Source organism: Lactuca serriola, chromosome 6 (genome assembly GCF_051521515.1).
Source record: "Lactuca serriola cultivar US96UC23 chromosome 6, Lser_US96UC23_V15, whole genome shotgun sequence".
Classification (NCBI taxonomy): Eukaryota; Viridiplantae; Streptophyta; class Magnoliopsida; order Asterales; family Asteraceae; genus Lactuca; species Lactuca serriola.
In genome coordinates, this window is record NC_136413.1 from 46,814,829 (window position 1) to 46,833,611 (window position 18,783).

Sequence of the window (18,783 nt, forward strand, 5' to 3'; positions counted from 1 at the left end):
AACACTCATTGAGTACATCTCACCATCATACCCACAACGATGCATAAGAGGAACGTAGAGAGTTTGATGTGGTTAATAAGCAATAAAGGAGTACTTAGACCACCATTTTATTCCTAAAAATTAGCAACAAGTGTATTTTCTTTTTTATAATAAAAACATTTGTTATGTTTATAAATGATTTGTTAATAATAATATCCATTAATTCCATGGTAATTTTCTAAAAAGTCACAATATTTTGGTTATAAGGTAGTTTCCGAAAAAGTCTCAAAATTTTAAGCAAACTAACGAAAAAAGATGGAATACCGACTAAATCTTCAAAACCGGCCGAAAAGGGTTTTTTCGAAGTTTTAACCGGTATCATGTGCTTTTCTATAAACAATATTTAGTTTAAGACTTTATCATAAATTGGACTAAAATTTTGAGACTTTTCTGGATATTTCCTTTTTCCTATATTCCAAGATAACATTTGATCATTTTTATGAGTATTTTTATTTTGTTTGAATCAAAGATCAAATAAAAAATAAAAATATTTATAAATGTGAGAAAGACTGTAATAACCATTGACTAGTAACATGTAGTTATAAAGCAGATGAATTTAATCAAATACCATAATTAGCTGTTCTCACAAATGTTTAGCTTCTTATTTATCTTAAACTATTTATGTTAACCATTTTGTTAAAATGAGAAGACAAAATGATAAAGGAACTCGTGAATTCACGCGCATGAGTGTCGGCGCGTAGTTAATTCAGCACACACTGGGATGAATTGTGATCAGATCTACCCAGTCACCATCTCACCCACTCCCACAACCCCCTAACTCTTGTATAAATATCCCTACTCTCCTTCCTCTCCAATTCGTGTCCACCATTCTTCTCTCTTCTCTATCACCGGAAGAACCAACCAATTCGTCTCTTTGAGACCCCTTTGATTCGGATCTTCCGTCTTTCTACCCTACTTACAGGTACGCCACTCATTCTGAGGTTTACCAGGGTTGAATTCCATTTGAAACACTGTTCACTTGTCCAGCTGACCCCTTTCTAACTTAACTTCTACTATTAAAATGAAGATCTGTTGCAAATTACTTTGTTTTTTCTGTTAATTCAGTCTTCTGTTGAAAAAAAAATTGAATCCAGTAAGAAACCAGCTAGATCTAGAGTTAAACGTCCGTGATCTGTTCAAAATATCTCATTTTTTGTGTACAGTTACGAATCTTTGTGCGTAGTGACGTCGCGCACTGTACTAGTCTATGAAAATGTGTGCATTCAGCCATTTTTGGGATAATATAGTTGCTAAGTGGGGCCCATTACATTTACGACCATTGCTGATTTTTGGGGTTTAATTGTGGTTCAGTAAAAATGAAAAACGGTAATTACAGATCGTTTAATTAGATCATAAGATCTTGCAATTTATTTCGAATTGTGCAACTTATAATCGACATATTTTCAAAACAACGATAAGATCTGGTGTTTCTAGGGTTTTAGGAACTGCAGATCTACTTATGGATCTAGGTTTTTTCTTTTAGATCTAAACTTTTTCTTCAAATCAGTACCTGTTCTAATGATTCTGTCTGGGTCATTTAGACTCTGCTTCACTGTAAAAGAAAGAAACTCCAATCTACTTCAGATTTCTAAAGTCAATCTATCCATTAGGTAAGATACACGTATTCTCGATTTAGTATGAATGGTTGTTGAGATCGATAGAGTTGAGTCGAAGTTAGGTTTCCTTCAAGTCCTATGTTAACACTTTTTTACTCAAAATGTTAGCTTATACTGATCCGAGTATCTAGCCATTTGTACTGTAGTACTTGTACACCAAACAACTAGTCTTTATGGTTGGTGGGTAGGTAGATGGCGCTTGAGTCTAGATCAAGAAAACCTCAATCATTTCTTTTCAAATAAACAATTATATTTGTGCTTCATCTTCTTACCTTATCTAAATGTACAACTTTCCTGTGGTTGAACAGATCAATGGCATCTCACATCGTCGGTTACCCCCGTATGGGCCCCAAAAGAGAGCTGAAATTCGCTCTTGAATCCTTCTGGGATGGCAAGACCACCGCTGAAGATTTGCAGAAAGTGTCTGCTGATCTCCGATCATCCATCTGGAAACAAATGTCCGATGCTGGCATCAAGTACATCCCCAGCAACACCTTCTCTCACTACGATCAAGTTCTTGACACCACCGCCATGCTCGGTGCTGTCCCCCCAAGATACAACTGGAACGGTGGTGAAATTGGCTTCGACACTTACTTCTCAATGGCCAGAGGAAATGCTTCTGTTCCCGCCATGGAAATGACCAAGTGGTTCGACACCAACTAGTAAGTTTCCAAATCTCAATTGTTTTTCATTAGCAGTGTTAATATTCACACAATATGATCAATAACTGTTTATTTTTTTTTATTAATAAATAGCCATTTCATTGTCCCGGAGTTGGGTCCTGAAGTGAAATTCTCATATGCTTCCCACAAGGCTGTGAATGAGTACAAGGAAGCTAAAGCTGTATGTGTTTCTGATCTTTTCATTACCAATCTTGATTTTTATGGTTTAAATCAAGAAACCTCTTGTAATCTGTATTTTCTTTGTGCAGCTTGGAGTTGATACTGTCCCAGTCTTTGTTGGCCCAGTCAGCTACTTGTTGCTATCCAAACCTGCAAGAGGGGTAGAAAAGACTTTTGATTTCCTATCCCTTCTTGACAAAATCCTTCCAATCTACAAGTATGTCTTTTTATCCCAACTTTGTTAATATCTACAATGAATAGGGATATAACAAGAAGTAATCTTTCTTTTTTTTCAGGGAAGTTATTGCTGAACTAAAGGCAGCTGGTGCTTCATGGATCCAGTTTGACGAAGCTACCCTTGTGAAGGATCTTGAACCCTACCAATTGGAAGCATTCACCAAGGCTTACTCTGATCTTGAATCCACTTGCTCTGGTCTTAATGTCATTGTAGCCACCTACTTTGCTGATATTCCAGCTGATGCATTCAAAACCCTCACCACATTGCCAGGAGTTACAGGCTACACCTTCGATTTAGTTCGTGGTGAGAAGACTCTTGAGTTGATCAAATCCAGCTTCCCTTCAGGCAAATACCTTTTTGCTGGAGTTGTTGATGGAAGAAACATCTGGGCTAATGACCTTGCTGGATCTCTCTCTGTTCTTGAATCCCTCGAGGGTATTGTTGGAAAAGACAAACTTGTTGTCTCTACCTCTTCTTCACTCCTCCACACTGCTGTGGATCTTGTGAATGAAACCAAATTGGATGACGAAATCAAATCTTGGCTCGCATTTGCTGCTCAAAAGGTTGTGGAAGTCAACGCTTTGGCCAAGGCCCTTGTTGGTCAAAAGGATGAAGTGAGTAGTTTTACCATTTTACCCTTATGTTTGTTTATCAAATTGAAAAGGGTGATTGATTCACTGATTCTTTATGTTTCTTGATTTTTTGCAGGCATTCTTTGCTGCCAATGCTGCAGCTCTTGCCTCAAGGAAGTGTTCCCCAAGAGTCAACAATGAAGCTGTCCAGAAGGCTGTAAGTGATATTGACCGTTTTACCCTTATTATATTTTTCTCTCCAATTTCCAATTTTGACCCTTTTGGTTTCTCAGGCGGTTGCTTTGAGAGGTAACGACCACCGTCGTGCCACCAATGTGAGTGCTAGATTGGATGCTCAACAGAAGAAGCTCAACCTTCCAATCCTCCCCACCACCACCATTGGTTCTTTCCCACAAACCATTGAACTCAGGAGAGTTAGACGTGAATACAAGGCCAAAAAGTGAGTAATCAAAAATTCTAAATCACTCCTTTCATTTTTTATTTTAAATTATTTTCTAACAAATCTGTCTCTGTAAAAGGATCTCTGAGGAAGAGTATGTTAAGGCCATCAAGGAGGAAATCTTCAAAGTTGTCCAACTACAAGAGGAGCTTGACATTGATGTTCTTGTCCATGGAGAGCCAGAGGTATATATACATATCTATTATTATTTTAATGTTAAAAAGCTGTGAAAACTAAAAAAAGCAATTTTGTTTATTGTAGAGGAACGATATGGTTGAGTACTTTGGGGAGCAATTGTCTGGTTTTGCCTTCACTGCAAACGGATGGGTGCAATCCTACGGTTCTCGGTGCGTGAAGCCCCCAATCATCTACGGTGATGTCAGCCGCCCCAAGGCCATGACCGTCTTCTGGTCCACCATGGCTCAGGAAATGACCAAACGCCCCATGAAGGGTATGCTCACCGGTCCAGTCACCATTCTCAACTGGTCCTTCGTCCGCAACGACCAACCTAGGTATAATAATAACAATCAATTTATGTAAAATTACGTAATTGCCCTTTTCGAAAACCACTAAACATGATTCGTTCTTTTGTTTCAGATTCGAAACTTGCTACCAGATTGCTTTGGCCATCAAGGACGAAGTCGAGGATCTTGAGAAAGCTGGAATCACCGTTATCCAGATCGACGAGGCGGCCTTGAGAGAAGGTTTGCCACTCAGGAAAGCCGAACACGCTTTCTACTTAGACTGGGCGGTGCACTCCTTCAGAATCACCAATGTTGGCGTCCAGGACACCACCCAGGTAAAAACCAGATCCCATAAGAACTCCGTAGTTAAGCATGCTAGGGTGTTAGTTGTAACAAACTAACAGAAGTTTGTTACAGATTAACATGCACCTATCATGTTGGTTGTTGGTTGTAACTAACTGACAAATGTTTGTTTGTTTGTTTGTTTGTTATTGATGGACAGATCCACACACACATGTGCTACTCGAACTTCAATGACATCATCCACTCCATCATTGACATGGATGCTGATGTCATCACGATTGAGAACTCGCGATCTGATGAGAAGCTTTTGTCGGTGTTCCGTGAGGGAGTGAAGTATGGAGCTGGAATTGGGCCCGGTGTGTATGACATCCACTCTCCAAGAATACCATCAATGGAGGAGATTCATGACAGAATCAACAAGATGCTTGCGGTTTTGGAGACTAACATCTTGTGGGTCAACCCTGACTGTGGGCTTAAGACCCGTAAGTATGGTGAGGTCAAGCCTGCTCTTGAAGCCATGGTTACAGCTGCCAAGAAGCTTCGTGCTGAGCTGGCAAAGTGAGGAGTTTTGGTTTGGTGGACAGGATGATGATGATATGATGATGAGGATATGATTTTATGATACACGACTTTAATAACTGTGGTTTAGGTTTTGGTGTTTAGTCTTGTCTTGAAGTGAAGATGGCATTTTGTTTTTATGTTGTTTTTGGGCCTTTTTTGGCCTTTGTTGTTCAAGATTTGTGTACCTTGTTGAGGTCTATGAAATTTTAATGAAAGATATTTTGTTGGTTTGCAAAGAAAAACTATTGCATTTAAATATGAAATTATTAAATCAAGTCTGATATGGGTTCATTGGTGTTGTAATAAAATTTTATAAGTGATATTGTAAAATTTATATTAATAACAAAAAGCCCGAAAGCAGACTAGCCCAGGCCTGATTAGAATGAGTTTGACTAGGCGCAACAACAAACAGCCCACCTTTTTGTATTTATGAGGCTTTTTTTATGAGACATAAGAATAAGGATCCAACTTGTTAGGCATATACAGTGTACGTATTTACTTGTTAAGAGCATACAAAAAACACCCTTTCAACGGCCCACATAGAATAGAGGTGAATACATTGACCCAACTTTTTCAAATGATTTTTCCACCTTAACCGTTATTTTCTCTCTTCTATTCTCTTTCAAAGATAAATATTTAGCTTCATACTTAGGGGGTGTTTAGGAGTTTTTTGAACTCTAAAAGCAGTTTTAGATAAAAATGCTTATTGTATTATAGTACAATATAGTGGTGGTAAAATAGGTTTTTTAAAAAGTGACTGCATTAGCTTTTATGGTGAAAAAGCTAAAAATTGTTAACTAGCCAAAAACTCATTTCTATTTTGGTTAAAAAGTCAAAAACAATTTCATGAAGCCAAGTTTTACATCTTTTTAAAAACTGTTTTTTGAAGCTAATGAAAAAGATATTCTAAAAAATGTTTTTGAGTTTGCAAAATATTTTTTTTTTGACTTATTAGCTTTTTGAAAAACAATCTGAAACACCCCCTTACAATGTCCGGACAAGAAGCTATACCAATGATGTCAGTTTGGTTTGTTCCAATCATACTATTTGAAGAACGCAAAAAAGATACGAATACCATATTTCTTCGAGATCACCCTGGATTTTAATCATTTTATGAGTATCGTCACCTCATGATTTATAAATTTACCTAATCAAAATGTTCAATGATATTTTTTATTTTTGACAAATCATATAATGGTATAAACTATTTATAAGTTTTTTATATTAAAGACAAAACCTCATGAATGGTGTTTGTAGTTTTCCATAAATCTGGAATATTGTCCCTAAGCTTAAATAATCCTATAAGCAGTCTTTATCGTTTCAAAACTTTTAACAAATAATCATTATTTAGCCTTTTTAATATATTTTTGATTTTCTTTATTTAAATCTATTTAAATAAAAGGAAAAAGAAAATAAACAACTTAGTCTCTCTCTCTCTCTCTCTCTCTCTCTCTCTCTCTCTCTCTCTCTCTCTCTCTCTCTCTCTCTCTCTCTCTCTCTCTCTCTCTCTCTCTCTCCTGTAGATTAAAACACACAAAAACATGATTATGCATTCATCCGATCCTTCTCAATCGACGCTAGATAATCGACATTAGATCGATACAAGATAATGTATTCATCTTTTACCGAACCAAATTTCCACAAAATCAATCGAATCTAGTGAAATTAACATTGATGCTTAACAACAAATTTAATATGATACCTCCTAAATCAACTAAACTAGTTGATGTAGGTGTAATACTAGCCTGTTTTAGATCTTTTAATCGCTTCGATCATTGGAGGATTTTTGTCCTTTTTTTTCTTAATCACCCATCATATGAAAGAAGCTAAATATGCAACAATTGAAGAATGTGAGTTTTTGGGCTTATTCGTTCCTTTCAACGCGGCAAATTGGTTCTTGGAACAAGGATGAAAAAGATAAGGAGAAATGTGTGTGTCAATAGATGATGAGAGTGTCTAGGCGAAGTAGAAGACAACAAGGGGTTTGTAAGTTGAATCAAATTAATTCAACCAACAAAATTGGTCGAGTAGCGCCTACGGATTAATCAGAGATTAATCGGGACCTAGTCGGGATTTTTACAACAATGCTTATTGGATGAAGGTGTCTAAGCCAATAACTAAATTGATATATTCTTGAATTAGAAGCAAAGTCCTTTTGGGATTGCCCTCAAAACTAGTATTTGGATAGAATCACTTTTGAAAAAAGAGGCTGAATTGTTAATTTATTATATGATTAATAAATTGGAATAATTGGTTTATTAATATGTTATATGATAAGAAATAATAGTAATTAATTTGGAATTAATCAGAAGTTAAATGGAATTAATTAAATATATAGGGAGTGTTTGGTTATTTATTGAAAGTTGAAGCAGGAAAACTCTAGAACCCCATGGGATGGGGGTGAACGAAATTTGGCTAGGAATGACCTAGAAATTTCATTCATGAGGCTTAATATGAGGAGATAAGGCAACTTGATTATTATATTAATTAATCTGGGCCTTATCCTGAAAACCCTAGTTTTGGCCTCAAGTTTCCTTCAGCTATATAAACACCTCCTTGGATCTCATTATTTTGTTCACTCCTTATAGCTTTCATAGAGCCAAAATTTGACTCTATCCTCCTCTATCCTCAAGTATTCTTTCTACTAGGGTTTTGGGTACAGGCTATTAAAGACATCCATTCCTTTGGTGCTATAACTTTCCAAGATCTAGAAGAATGATTCAATTTTTATTATTTGCAATAACAATAAAAAATGTATGTAACCCTAATTGTTGTGAATTTTGATTTCATAGTCTCTCTCATATGGTTTCTTGATATTCATAGTTAGTTGTTATCAATAGAGAAAATATAGATCATTTCTAGGTCGCATGTGAACTTAAGGGTTTAAGTGTTTTTCCACCACATGTAAATTTTATAACCTAGAAAACCCATCATTTCTAACCTAGTGTTTGTTGATATTGTGCAACATGACTTCTCTAGTGTTCATTAGACGTAGTCCTATGAGGATAACTATCAAGACACACGAAACCCTAAAAACATTGGTGCCATCCAGATTAAAATATACAGAGCAAACAACATTGATATTCATGCCAATATCTATTACAACATCAATGATAGAGCCAAGGGTAGCTTCGTCATCACAACCGCCCGTATTAACAACAACCCGACCGAGTTGCCAACAAGAGCAGGGTCCAGATGCTCAACCACTGGGAAACAGACATAGAGCTAGACATGCGCTTTCCGTTACAGTTGAAACATACACTAGCTCAAGTACTGGAGTGAGAAAGACGACCAACAAGCCAACTAAATCAGAAATTAAAATAACGAGCTAGTAGTATAAACTTTGCCACTGATGTGTGTAAAACGCACTAGTTTTAATCCTATTACTTCAAACACCAATTAAACACACGAAAGGCAGTGAACCTATCGATTAACAGTATAGTTCAAGCAAGTAGGTTATCGAACACAGGGAACGGTAACAATCAAATTAAATACTAGTATTGTCTAATTAAAAAGAATTAATAAAAGAGGGGGGGTTTTCTCTTATTTTGCAAGACTAGAAACTTAAACACTCAATTAACTTTAAAACAAAGAAAACTAACAACTAAGAAGAACAAGAAAAGACAACTAGATTCAATGATAAAAGAGACTTCTGTTCAGATTTGATTCACTTATTCCTATGTTTGATTTCGTGGCAAGTGCAATGGATCAATATGTCAATGATTACCGATTCCTAATGTGATTGGGTTCATGTTCATTATTACCAATCCTTTAGTAGACAAGTTAATTCAAATAATGGCCAGTTGATTAAACTAACAAGTTTCCTAGTCTTTAGTTCGTATCAAGTAAGACTTATAATAATAGCTAATCAAATTTGTTCAATTCAATCAACTCATATATGGTTGTTCATCATACATGCTCACACATTGATTTACATATTTCCTAGTTAACCCTAGTTTCATATTCATTATTCCTAGGCATACAATCTTGTATTCACAAAACTATATGAATCAAGTAATCAAGAAGATGTTCATGCAACTTAATAACTCACTTATTAATAGAAAATATTTATCATCAATACATGAGGATCTTTAGCAAGCTTAACAAGATGAATAACCAAATTAATATTAATCCAACCACTCAATCAAACCATGATCATAAGATCATCTCATCCAAACAGAAGTAAAAAAGCTTTTAGCTCATATCTAAAGCAAGTAATAACCTAAAATCAAAATCTAATGATTCAAACATGGTTCAAAACAAAGATTAAGAAAAGAAGAATGATTATTTGCCTTTGATTCTCTTCTAAATTGTTTCTTATGTTGAATTCTCGAAATCTGAAGCTTCAAGAACCTTTCTGGTCTTCAATAATCGCAGCTAGCCTCCAGGAAAAGTTAGGGTTCGAATGAGAAGTGTTTCTATATATAAATTCTGAAAACAGGGCCTACTCGACGAGTTTTCACCACAAAATCGTCGAGTTTTATCGATAATCCGCGTATACAGCGTGTACGGCAAGGCATCTTCGAATCTGGAATATTCTGACCAACTCGTCGAGTTTAGGACCAACTCGTCGAGTTTTTTCGGAATCAACATTTTCTAAAAACACGAAAGTCGTCCTAAATTGTGTCTAGTTTTCAGAACATTTTGGATCTCATCAATCGGAGTTACGGTTCATGAGATATGGCCAAAACACTGGCGAGGGGTCAAGCTGTCCAGCAACATCCTTCTTTCTTCAAAATTCAAGATTCAAGCTTTCAATTGCCAATTCCGCTTCATGTTCCTTCTGGGCATGTCTTTATTGCTGAAAATGAAATATTTAAGATAATTAAGCACCTTTTGTTCATTAAATGAGATAAAAACAACATAAAGTATTAAGATAATGCATGAATTTTATAACTAAATATGCCCATATCAGCCACCTTTGTTGCAATGACATTTAGCAACAACAATGTTAGCACAACGAAATATACCACCATATATATTGTTACTACCACCATTCCCATATACGAATTATCAAGCATTTTCACAACAATCGTGAGTTCTACATAAGGACTCCATTTTCGTCTGTCTTTTTATCCTTGGACTCTTATTAATGATATCTTCAATTCTCATTTAGGTTGCGTTGGCCAAAAATCGATCGATCTAAAATTCGAATTTTAGGTTGTGCACTGCTATGCCAAATCTTAGAAAAATCATAACTTCCTTATACGAAGTCAGACTTGGGAGTTCTTTTTATGTATATTCTCGGTTTAATGTATAATACAACTTTCATTTAGATCTCTAAGGCTAAAAAGTAGTTTATCAAAAAAATCACTTTTTACGATTCTCGGTATCGTGCCGGTTTTGCCGTAAAACTTCGACAGGTCATAACTTCTTCGTTATAACTCGAATTTCAACGTTCTTTATATGTACAAAATCCTTGTGAAATATACTATAACTTGGTTTAGATTATTTATTCTAAATAATATTCTATTAAAAAGTCATTTTTGACACTTATCGTTTCTAAATTGACTAGCCCGAATCTACGGGTGTTACATAATTGCCACAAAACAGGGAGGAAAAGGCCTTTTCCATACGTTGAAAACATGTAGGATCATACAGTGGCAAATCAGCAATAGCTAACCCCATAACATACTCGACATTCATCATTTCACATCCTTGCCTCTTACCAAAATCAACACATATTTGATGTAACTCTTAGTTGGCTTAATAGAAAGATAATTCAACAAACAACTTATTTACAATCTTTTGTATACCAGTAGATAATACCCATTCCATATCTTTAGTCATCCTTTGTACCCGACCTTTCAAGCCAGTTACACTCGCCTGAAGATCAGTGTTCTCCAAGGATGAGGCATTAAGGTTACTCTTTAATTTCTTTACAACAAGCTCTAACATAGCAATAATATACACCAAAGTAGTCTTATCTAATTCCAAAGACATGATAGTACCTTTCAATATAGCAGCCTCCTCTTCTAATTTTCTTACTCTCAAGCACAACTTTCACATTTTGAACAGATTCCAACTCACTCCGAGCAGCATCCAAATCTACCTCTAGGTCCATTCCAGTGCTAGCAGATACCTTCTTAAACTCACCAATTTTATCTACAAAATCCACATATTAGTCGTGAAACATGTGCACATTGTGAGAAATGCCACTAACAATGTCACAAAGGGTTTTATCAAATTAGAAACTCTCTTGAATTCATCACGCAACTCACGATTCTCTCGATGGAGTGATTCATTTTTATCCAACCAAGACATAAATTATTGACCAAAAACCATGCCTTCCACAAGATTGATTTTGAACATATCTCGAATATGCTCTCTCAAACCATTCTCGACACTGGCATGAGTACTGGGCAAAGCAAAGTTATCAAAAAAGGACATGGCAGCTTTGGGATATAATAAATTTTAATCTCATCTATACTCCTAGGCAGGGAAATGTATGGGACCAAAAGGATGAGGAGTATTCGCATCATGAGGAGGACTACCGGCATGCAACTGATAAATGTATGTGTAAGTATGATTAATCCCCAAGTTTTAAGCAAAAGATTGGAAGGTACCTGGGTCTAAGGATCGAGATCTATTGATAACTCTACCCCCACTACCACTACAAGAAAAGTCCTAAATAGCTACGAAATTGAAATCCGTAGCTATTCTATTACGGAATGTGCTACAAAATGGTTTTTCGTAGCTATTTTGCTACGGAAATGGCTACGGAGTTACATTCCGTAGCTAAAATAGGAATAACTACAAAAAGTTACAACGTAATCAAAATCTGTAGATATTATACTACGGAATATGCTACAAAATGACTGACCGTAACTATTTTTCTACGGAAATAACTACAGAGTTGCATTTCCGTAGCTAAATCTTGAATTGTTGCTACAAAATCAAAATTTGTAGCTATTTTACTATGAAATATACTACATGGTTGTTGGTTGTAGCTAGTTTGCTACGTAACTTGTTACGTAATCAATTTTCGTAGTTAGTAGGCAACAAAATCGATTACGGAATAAAAATACATAGCTAGTTTGCTACATAATAGAAATTCGTAGCTACTTTGTGACGAAAATTTGCTACACAATAAAAATCTATAGCTAATCTACAACGAAACTTGTAACAGAAAGGTTAACTGTTGTTATTTGTGTATCTAAGTTGTTTTTGAATTTACAAAATAGCTATAGAATTTAAATCCGTAGCTATGTGGCTACGAAATATTTCGTAGTCAATTAGTTACGGAATATACTTCTATAGTAAAATCCAAAAAAAATATTTTACCAAAAAAAAATTATGAATTTAATTGTGTTATGATTTTTAATTATAATTTAATTATGATTAATAAAGTTCTTTACATATTATTATAAAGTTTTTTATTTATTCTTATTATATATATATATATATATATATATATATATATATATATATATATATATATATATATATATATATATATATAAAATCAATGTACTTATGGCCAGTATTGAGATACCACCTGGTATGAAGACGGGTTGCTTCTACCCACCACCGCCTTACTCTAACACTATAGTATATTCGTATAGTACACTAGGCGAATGTCCGCGCGTTGCGCAAAAATACCTATATAGTTGACTTATTTACAAATATATGTTTTTTTGAAATACAACAATAAAGTTGTTGTTAAATTTGTTATAATAATTTGTATAATAAGTTGATATGATATATTGATTATTTTGACTATATGATAATATATACATATATTAAAACTGCATAATCTTAATTGTTTGAATGACCTCTACCTACGGGTTATTAATGAATAAAATTAAATATAATATATGGTTTAATGTTATTTATAATTGTTGTTATTGTTAATTAATTTTTTAAAATTTTTTTGCTAAACGTTTTAATTTCTATCATTGTAATTATTTAAAACATCAAACATTGTTTATTTTATTTTAGAGGTAACAATATAATAATTTATATAGAGGTATTTTTAACTATTATTATTGTAAGTAATTTTAAGCTACTCATTTGAAAAGTTTTAATGATTATAAAAATATCTTTAGGAAATGTTTTAGTTAAATTGATATTATAATTTAGGTTTTGCATTTAGCACTACAATTTATCACTTTTAACTATTCACAAAATACTATTTGAGTTTTTAAGTGGAACTGAAATTTATATTTAAGTTGACCCTATACTGTTATATTTAAATTAACAATTTAAGTATTTTTTCCAAACTGTTCAAAAGTTGTAGCTTTAAACTGATAATGGTTTACACACAACAATATATTAAATCTGATAAATTAAGTATAATATGTAAAAGTTAAATACATAACTTTATAAGTAGAAGTAGAGATATTATTTTAATATTAAATTTAGTTTTTTTATGGTTACACTTTAGGTTTGATATTTATTTAACCTTATTAACCAACTTATAATCCTATTAGAAAGATACTATAATTTATCACTTTTAACTATTTACAATATATATTTTTTGGGTTGTTTGAGTTGAACTAAAATTTGTATTTAAGTTGACCATGTAATATTATATTGAAATTAACAATTTAAGTATTTTATACAAATTGTTCAAAAGTTGTAGCTTTAAAATAATAATGGTTTACATAAAAACAACATATTAAAACGAATAAATTAAGTATAATATATTAAAAGTTAAAAACATAAATTTATAAGTAGAAGTAAAGATATTCTTTTAATATTGAAATTTATTTTATATATGATTTGTTTGATATTTATTTAACCTTATTAACAAACCTATAAATTATTATTAGAAAGAAATTGAAAAGTTAAAACTTTTGGCAATCTTATGTTATTGAAAGTTCTATGTCATGTATATTAACTATAAAATAATAATTATTACATTTAGTTTATATAAAATTATAATTAATTTGAACAATAGATAAAATAATGTTTATTAAAATCAAATAATTTAATGGTCTCTACTCCTGTTTTATGTGTGTATAACATTAGTTATATTTGTCAACTATTTTAATTTACTACTATTATGATTTATTAATTTAAAAAAAAATTGATGGTATTTTAATTTCATCATGATGATTATTTAAATTATCAACAACTATTTGTAATCTAACATAATTTAATTTCTAAGTTTCTGCTACTTTTAACTATTGTTATTATAAATTAATTTAAAAACTATTGAATTGAATTTTAATTATTATAAAATATAGTTCCAAACACCTTTTAGTTAATTTGATTCATAGATTTAGGTTCTTTTATATTTATTATATTTAATGTTTTTCTTTTAACTATTAAAAATATATATTGAATTTTAAAAAAAAAGCATTATTTGGTATTTTACTTTAGGTTTTAAATTTTATACCAAATTTTTAAGATTATTTGATAGATTAATGTAGGCTATTTATTTAACAATATATTGAAGTTAACAAATTAAGTATATCATATTGATAAGTCAAAAAGTCTTCCATTTATGATAATGTTTACAACTAAAAACATATTTAAGTTAATAAATTAAGTATTTTATATGGAATTTTGAAGAGTTGGGAGTTTTAAATGAATGTGGTGAAAGAAAAAATGTTTCCTTTATAATATAGTATGATATGATATGATGTGTTTTCCTCTTTTCATCCATAATTTTTCTATCACCACTTCTTGCATCGATTTCTAAAAGAACACATTTTATTCATCTCTTTTGCTCTGTCACTCCACAATACGCACTGTTTCCTGCTTCTTTCTCTATGTCGACAAGAATCCGTCTTTCAAGGAAGCGTCGCAGTCGATCGGGATCGGAATCGGTTTTGTCGTCGGAATTCGACCACCTCTATCCAATGCATCTCATCGACCTTTTTGCTATATTATCAAATGAATCTCATCGACAACATCCTCGAAGATCAATTTCAATTTCAAGGGTACAAAAGTTCCTTCGATCGGTTTTCATTTAACTCATTTCTACTTTTTCGTCCTTCATGATTTGCTACCGTATTATTCAAGTTTATTATGAATTGAAATGGATTATTTTAGTGTGATTGCCAAATAACGTGGACATCTTACATAAGGATTATGCTTGAATAACTTGATTTGTGGGTAGGTAGTGTTCTAAAAGGTGCGCCATGGCGTGAGGCGTGGCTTCACCGTTACGAAAAGCTTCATAACGTTGCTGTTAGGCGTGGCGCGTGGAAATGCATGATATGGCGTGTTATGGCGTGTGTTTTTTCGTTTGAGACACATTTTTTTTGCTCTTCGTTATGTCTTTTCAAATCGAAGATACAAGTATTGTGGTTTTTGTTAATTTTTTGTTATTAGTTATTGATCTAACACTTCTAAAAAGTAGTTATATTTAATATAAATTTATATTTATGTGGTAATATAATTTTAAATTAATACAAAATCGCCGCCTTACATCACGCCTTGAAAAATGTCATGGCTCGCCATGACTCGTTAAACTTGAGGCTTGACCTTGTCACCACGCCACGCCTCACGCCATTTAGAACCTTGAGGGTAGGCATTCCTTCTCATATGGCTATATGACATTATAAATGATGGATCCGGTACTTGGTTGTCAAGTTCAACAAAATCTATAATTTGTTATCAAAAATGTCTACTTTTACATATTAAATTTGAGGTTATTAAAATAACTCAGCTGAATTTGTTTAGTACCTAAAGGAGGTAATATGTGGTTGTTGTGATTTGTTGATTCTTTGCTACTTTTGTATTAGACACCCCAACTGTTTGATAAAATGCTTGAAAGAAGGTTTTCATCTTTTTATAAAAATTCAATACCTCTCGGATAGGTGGAACTTCAAGTGGTGAGCAGCATTTGGGAAATTCTACTAATATAGAACTGCAACCCAGGATGCTATGCTTTGTCAACAGGTATGACCAAATAGATCCTTTTACTTGACTCCCTTATTCTTTATTTTTTGTTATCATTCTACATTTTTTTAGTTGATTCGGGAATAAATTGATTGTATTTTGAGGACATTCTGATGCAAAAAGTTGTACTACAGCCCGTTTTATTAACATATATGACACGACTACAAATGTTTTCTACACTTTTGATGGTTAAAACTGATTTCAACTGAATATGCCCTTTATAACTAACTTTCCATCCAACTGATAGGTTTTGTAACCAACTTCCTGCACCTAATTAAATCTATGGAAAGACATAACTACCCTTTCATTTGCTAAAAAATGCAAAGACTGAATTACCCTTGCTAATTCTTCACGGAGTTGGTGCTGACAGTTTGTGGGCCTTGTACGTTTATTCAATTTAGGCCCTAAAATGTAAAAGAGAAAAAAACAATAAAAAAAACTTGATTTATAAGCTTCCTTTTATGAATTTTGTATGTTGAAATATGTTTGTGAGTGTGTCCATGAGAGGTAATGAGCAACTCACTTTCAATTGTGTAAATCAATTTTAAAAATGTAAAAATTACAATGAGAAGAATTAATATTATATACGAAAAATTCAATATGTTAACGCAAAATACAATGAGAAGAATCAACATTGAATACCAATATTTGTCTTGCAATGGGAAATGCAGATATTGACAGAACAGAGATTTTGTTGAAGTTTCCTGATATTTTGAAATCTGATAATCTTGGGAATGTTCATGTAATGTAAATTGGTCTTTTTAGGTTCTGTTTTCAAAACAAATTCAATCAATCTCGTTATCTTAAACATGAATCCTAAAATTAAGCAAAACATAATCAATTCTTAGTTATCAAAATCATAAATGACCATTTTGCACTTATTTCTTTAGGCATTGACTCGAGCCACGTTCCCATAGTGAGGCTAATGGATTTTACTAATGTTGTTATAAATACAAAGCTTCTACGTGACTACTCAAAGATAGATGTAATATTGAGACAATTGCCCTTCATTATCAAACATTAGGAAAAGACATGTCCTTTTTTATAATCTGAATTTGTTTTTTTTTTTTAATTTATGTTTCAGGTATGTTTTGATGTGCATTATGTCAAAGAATTCGTACCTATAACTGACACTAAGAGAGGAGAGCAGAAATGAAGACTTCAAAAATTGTTTGGTCTGATAACAACGCATCAAAGGATACGACTTTATAAGGTTAGAGTTTATAATTTCTATAATTTTGGTTTTAGATTTTAAAGATTAATGAAATGTTTGAAATTGTTTGGAGGGAATGATAACATGTTAAGAAATTATGACTTTTAAAAAAATCGTTGCTAAAAATGCATCCTTTTGTTTTTTAAATTAGATAGTATGAACTGTTATCTGAAATAGTCTATATGTGTTAATAAAAGGCTTCAATTTCATTTTTTTCTTATCAGATACTACTCAACAATTCCATAACATGTTAAAAAAATATAGGAATAGAAGAACTGATTTTATTTTTTTAGCTACTTTTATGTGTGTATTGGACTGTAGATGTTTGTGTGTGCATTGCTATCATTGTCATAAAGGAAAGTTATGTTAATATCAATATATATTACAAATAATAGCAATCTACTTTGGTAAGTTTAGATGGTTAAAATGAAAGTAAGATGCTATGATGGGCTAAAAAGGAAAGTAGGCTGCTATTATAGGTTAAAGTGAAAGTAAGATGCTATGATTTCATACAAGAGTTTTGAATGTTAATCAAGTTATTTATAAATTTGATTTTGCAGGTTGTGCCATTTTTGTTGAGCATCTACGGTTGTTTGTGACAATATTGGTAATGAATATTCAGTTTTGATGATTAGGAAACCATGTAAAAAGATTTTCAGTTATGTAATATATCTATAAAAATATATGTAACTATTAAAATTAAATTTATTGCATTTTTATATATTTCAACGAATATTAATTGGATTTTGTTGAATATTTTTATCGTTATGAATTTGTATTGGAACCTATTTTTGCTATGGAACAAATGACTACGAAATTTGCTACGGAACAAATGGTTACGAAATTTGCTACGGAACAAATGGCTACGGAATTTTTTACAGAACAAGTGGCTACAGAATTTATTACGGAACAAATGGCTAAGGAATTTGCTACAGAGCAAATGGTTACGGAATTTGCTACAAAACAAATGGCTATGAAATTTGTTACGGAACAAATGGCTACGAAATTTGCTACGCACGCCATTGTTACAGAATTGTTATGGAAGTGTGTTGTAGTGAAATTGCTACGGAATAAACATCGTAACAAAACTGCTATGGAACTATAATTATGTAGCTAAACAGTTTGCTACAAGAAATATACCTACGGAATCTCATTGGTAAATTCCGTAGCAACTTCTGTAGTTATTTAGGTTTAGCTACGGAATTTTAGCTTTTAGCTACGGAATTTTTTCGTAGCTAAATTGAAATTTTCTTGTAGTGTACTACCTTCCCCACTAGATAAAACGGTTGCAAGTGCAACAGTAACAGCTGATCCACGATCTCTTTTCTGATGAATTAATGTTTCACCTTCCTTAGAAAACTCCCAAGATAATCGAAGACTCATGAGGTCAACTACATCACACAAACTCAACCTTGGTGACCATAGTACCAACTCTTAAGGCCCCGAAATCTTTACTTCTAGGACACTAAGATTGCGATTCCTAGAAGACCATTCCAAAGGCCTTGCAGAGAAAGGCCCGATAACCCATAGTCTACGATTAACCCAAGAGCTTAGTTAGACATTTTACATTCCATATATTCAACACTCACAAGTGTCGAACCCCCGAAGCCCTAGAAACCCC

The 18,783-nt window shown here is 32.8% G+C and overlaps 1 protein-coding gene across 2 annotated transcripts; it reads left to right on the plus strand.

The window, feature by feature from the left end:
* Positions 1-822: 822 nt before the first annotated feature.
* On the plus strand, positions 823-5,337 carry LOC145058181 (5-methyltetrahydropteroyltriglutamate--homocysteine methyltransferase-like). 2 transcript variants are annotated; one of them, XM_079006092.1, is made up of 11 exons: positions 823-961; positions 1,964-2,317; positions 2,411-2,498; positions 2,587-2,714; positions 2,794-3,349; positions 3,444-3,524; positions 3,601-3,767; positions 3,847-3,952; positions 4,029-4,279; positions 4,365-4,566; positions 4,734-5,337. In XM_079006092.1, exons 2-11 carry the CDS (start codon positions 1,968-1,970, stop codon positions 5,094-5,096), a joined length of 2,292 nt encoding a protein of 763 aa, XP_078862218.1. In that variant the 5' UTR covers positions 823-961; positions 1,964-1,967; the 3' UTR covers positions 5,097-5,337. The 2 variants fall into 2 exon arrangements, with proteins under 2 accessions (XP_078862218.1, XP_078862217.1); XM_079006091.1 differs by lacking the exon at positions 823-961 and adding an exon at positions 1,419-1,649.
* The last annotated feature ends 13,446 nt before the right edge of the window (positions 5,338-18,783 follow it).

Excerpts from the sequence above, each read along its gene's own strand:
- LOC145058181 (XM_079006091.1), top strand. The coding sequence starts at position 1,558 with ATGATTCTGTCTGGGTCATTTAGACTCTGCTTCACTGTAAAAGAAAGA. Across the intron at positions 3,350-3,443 it reads TTGTTGGTCAAAAGGATGAA|GCATTCTTTGCTGCCAATGC; the intron begins GTGAGTAGTTTT and ends GATTTTTTGCAG. Across the intron at positions 3,953-4,028 it reads TTGTCCATGGAGAGCCAGAG|AGGAACGATATGGTTGAGTA; the intron begins GTATATATACAT and ends TGTTTATTGTAG.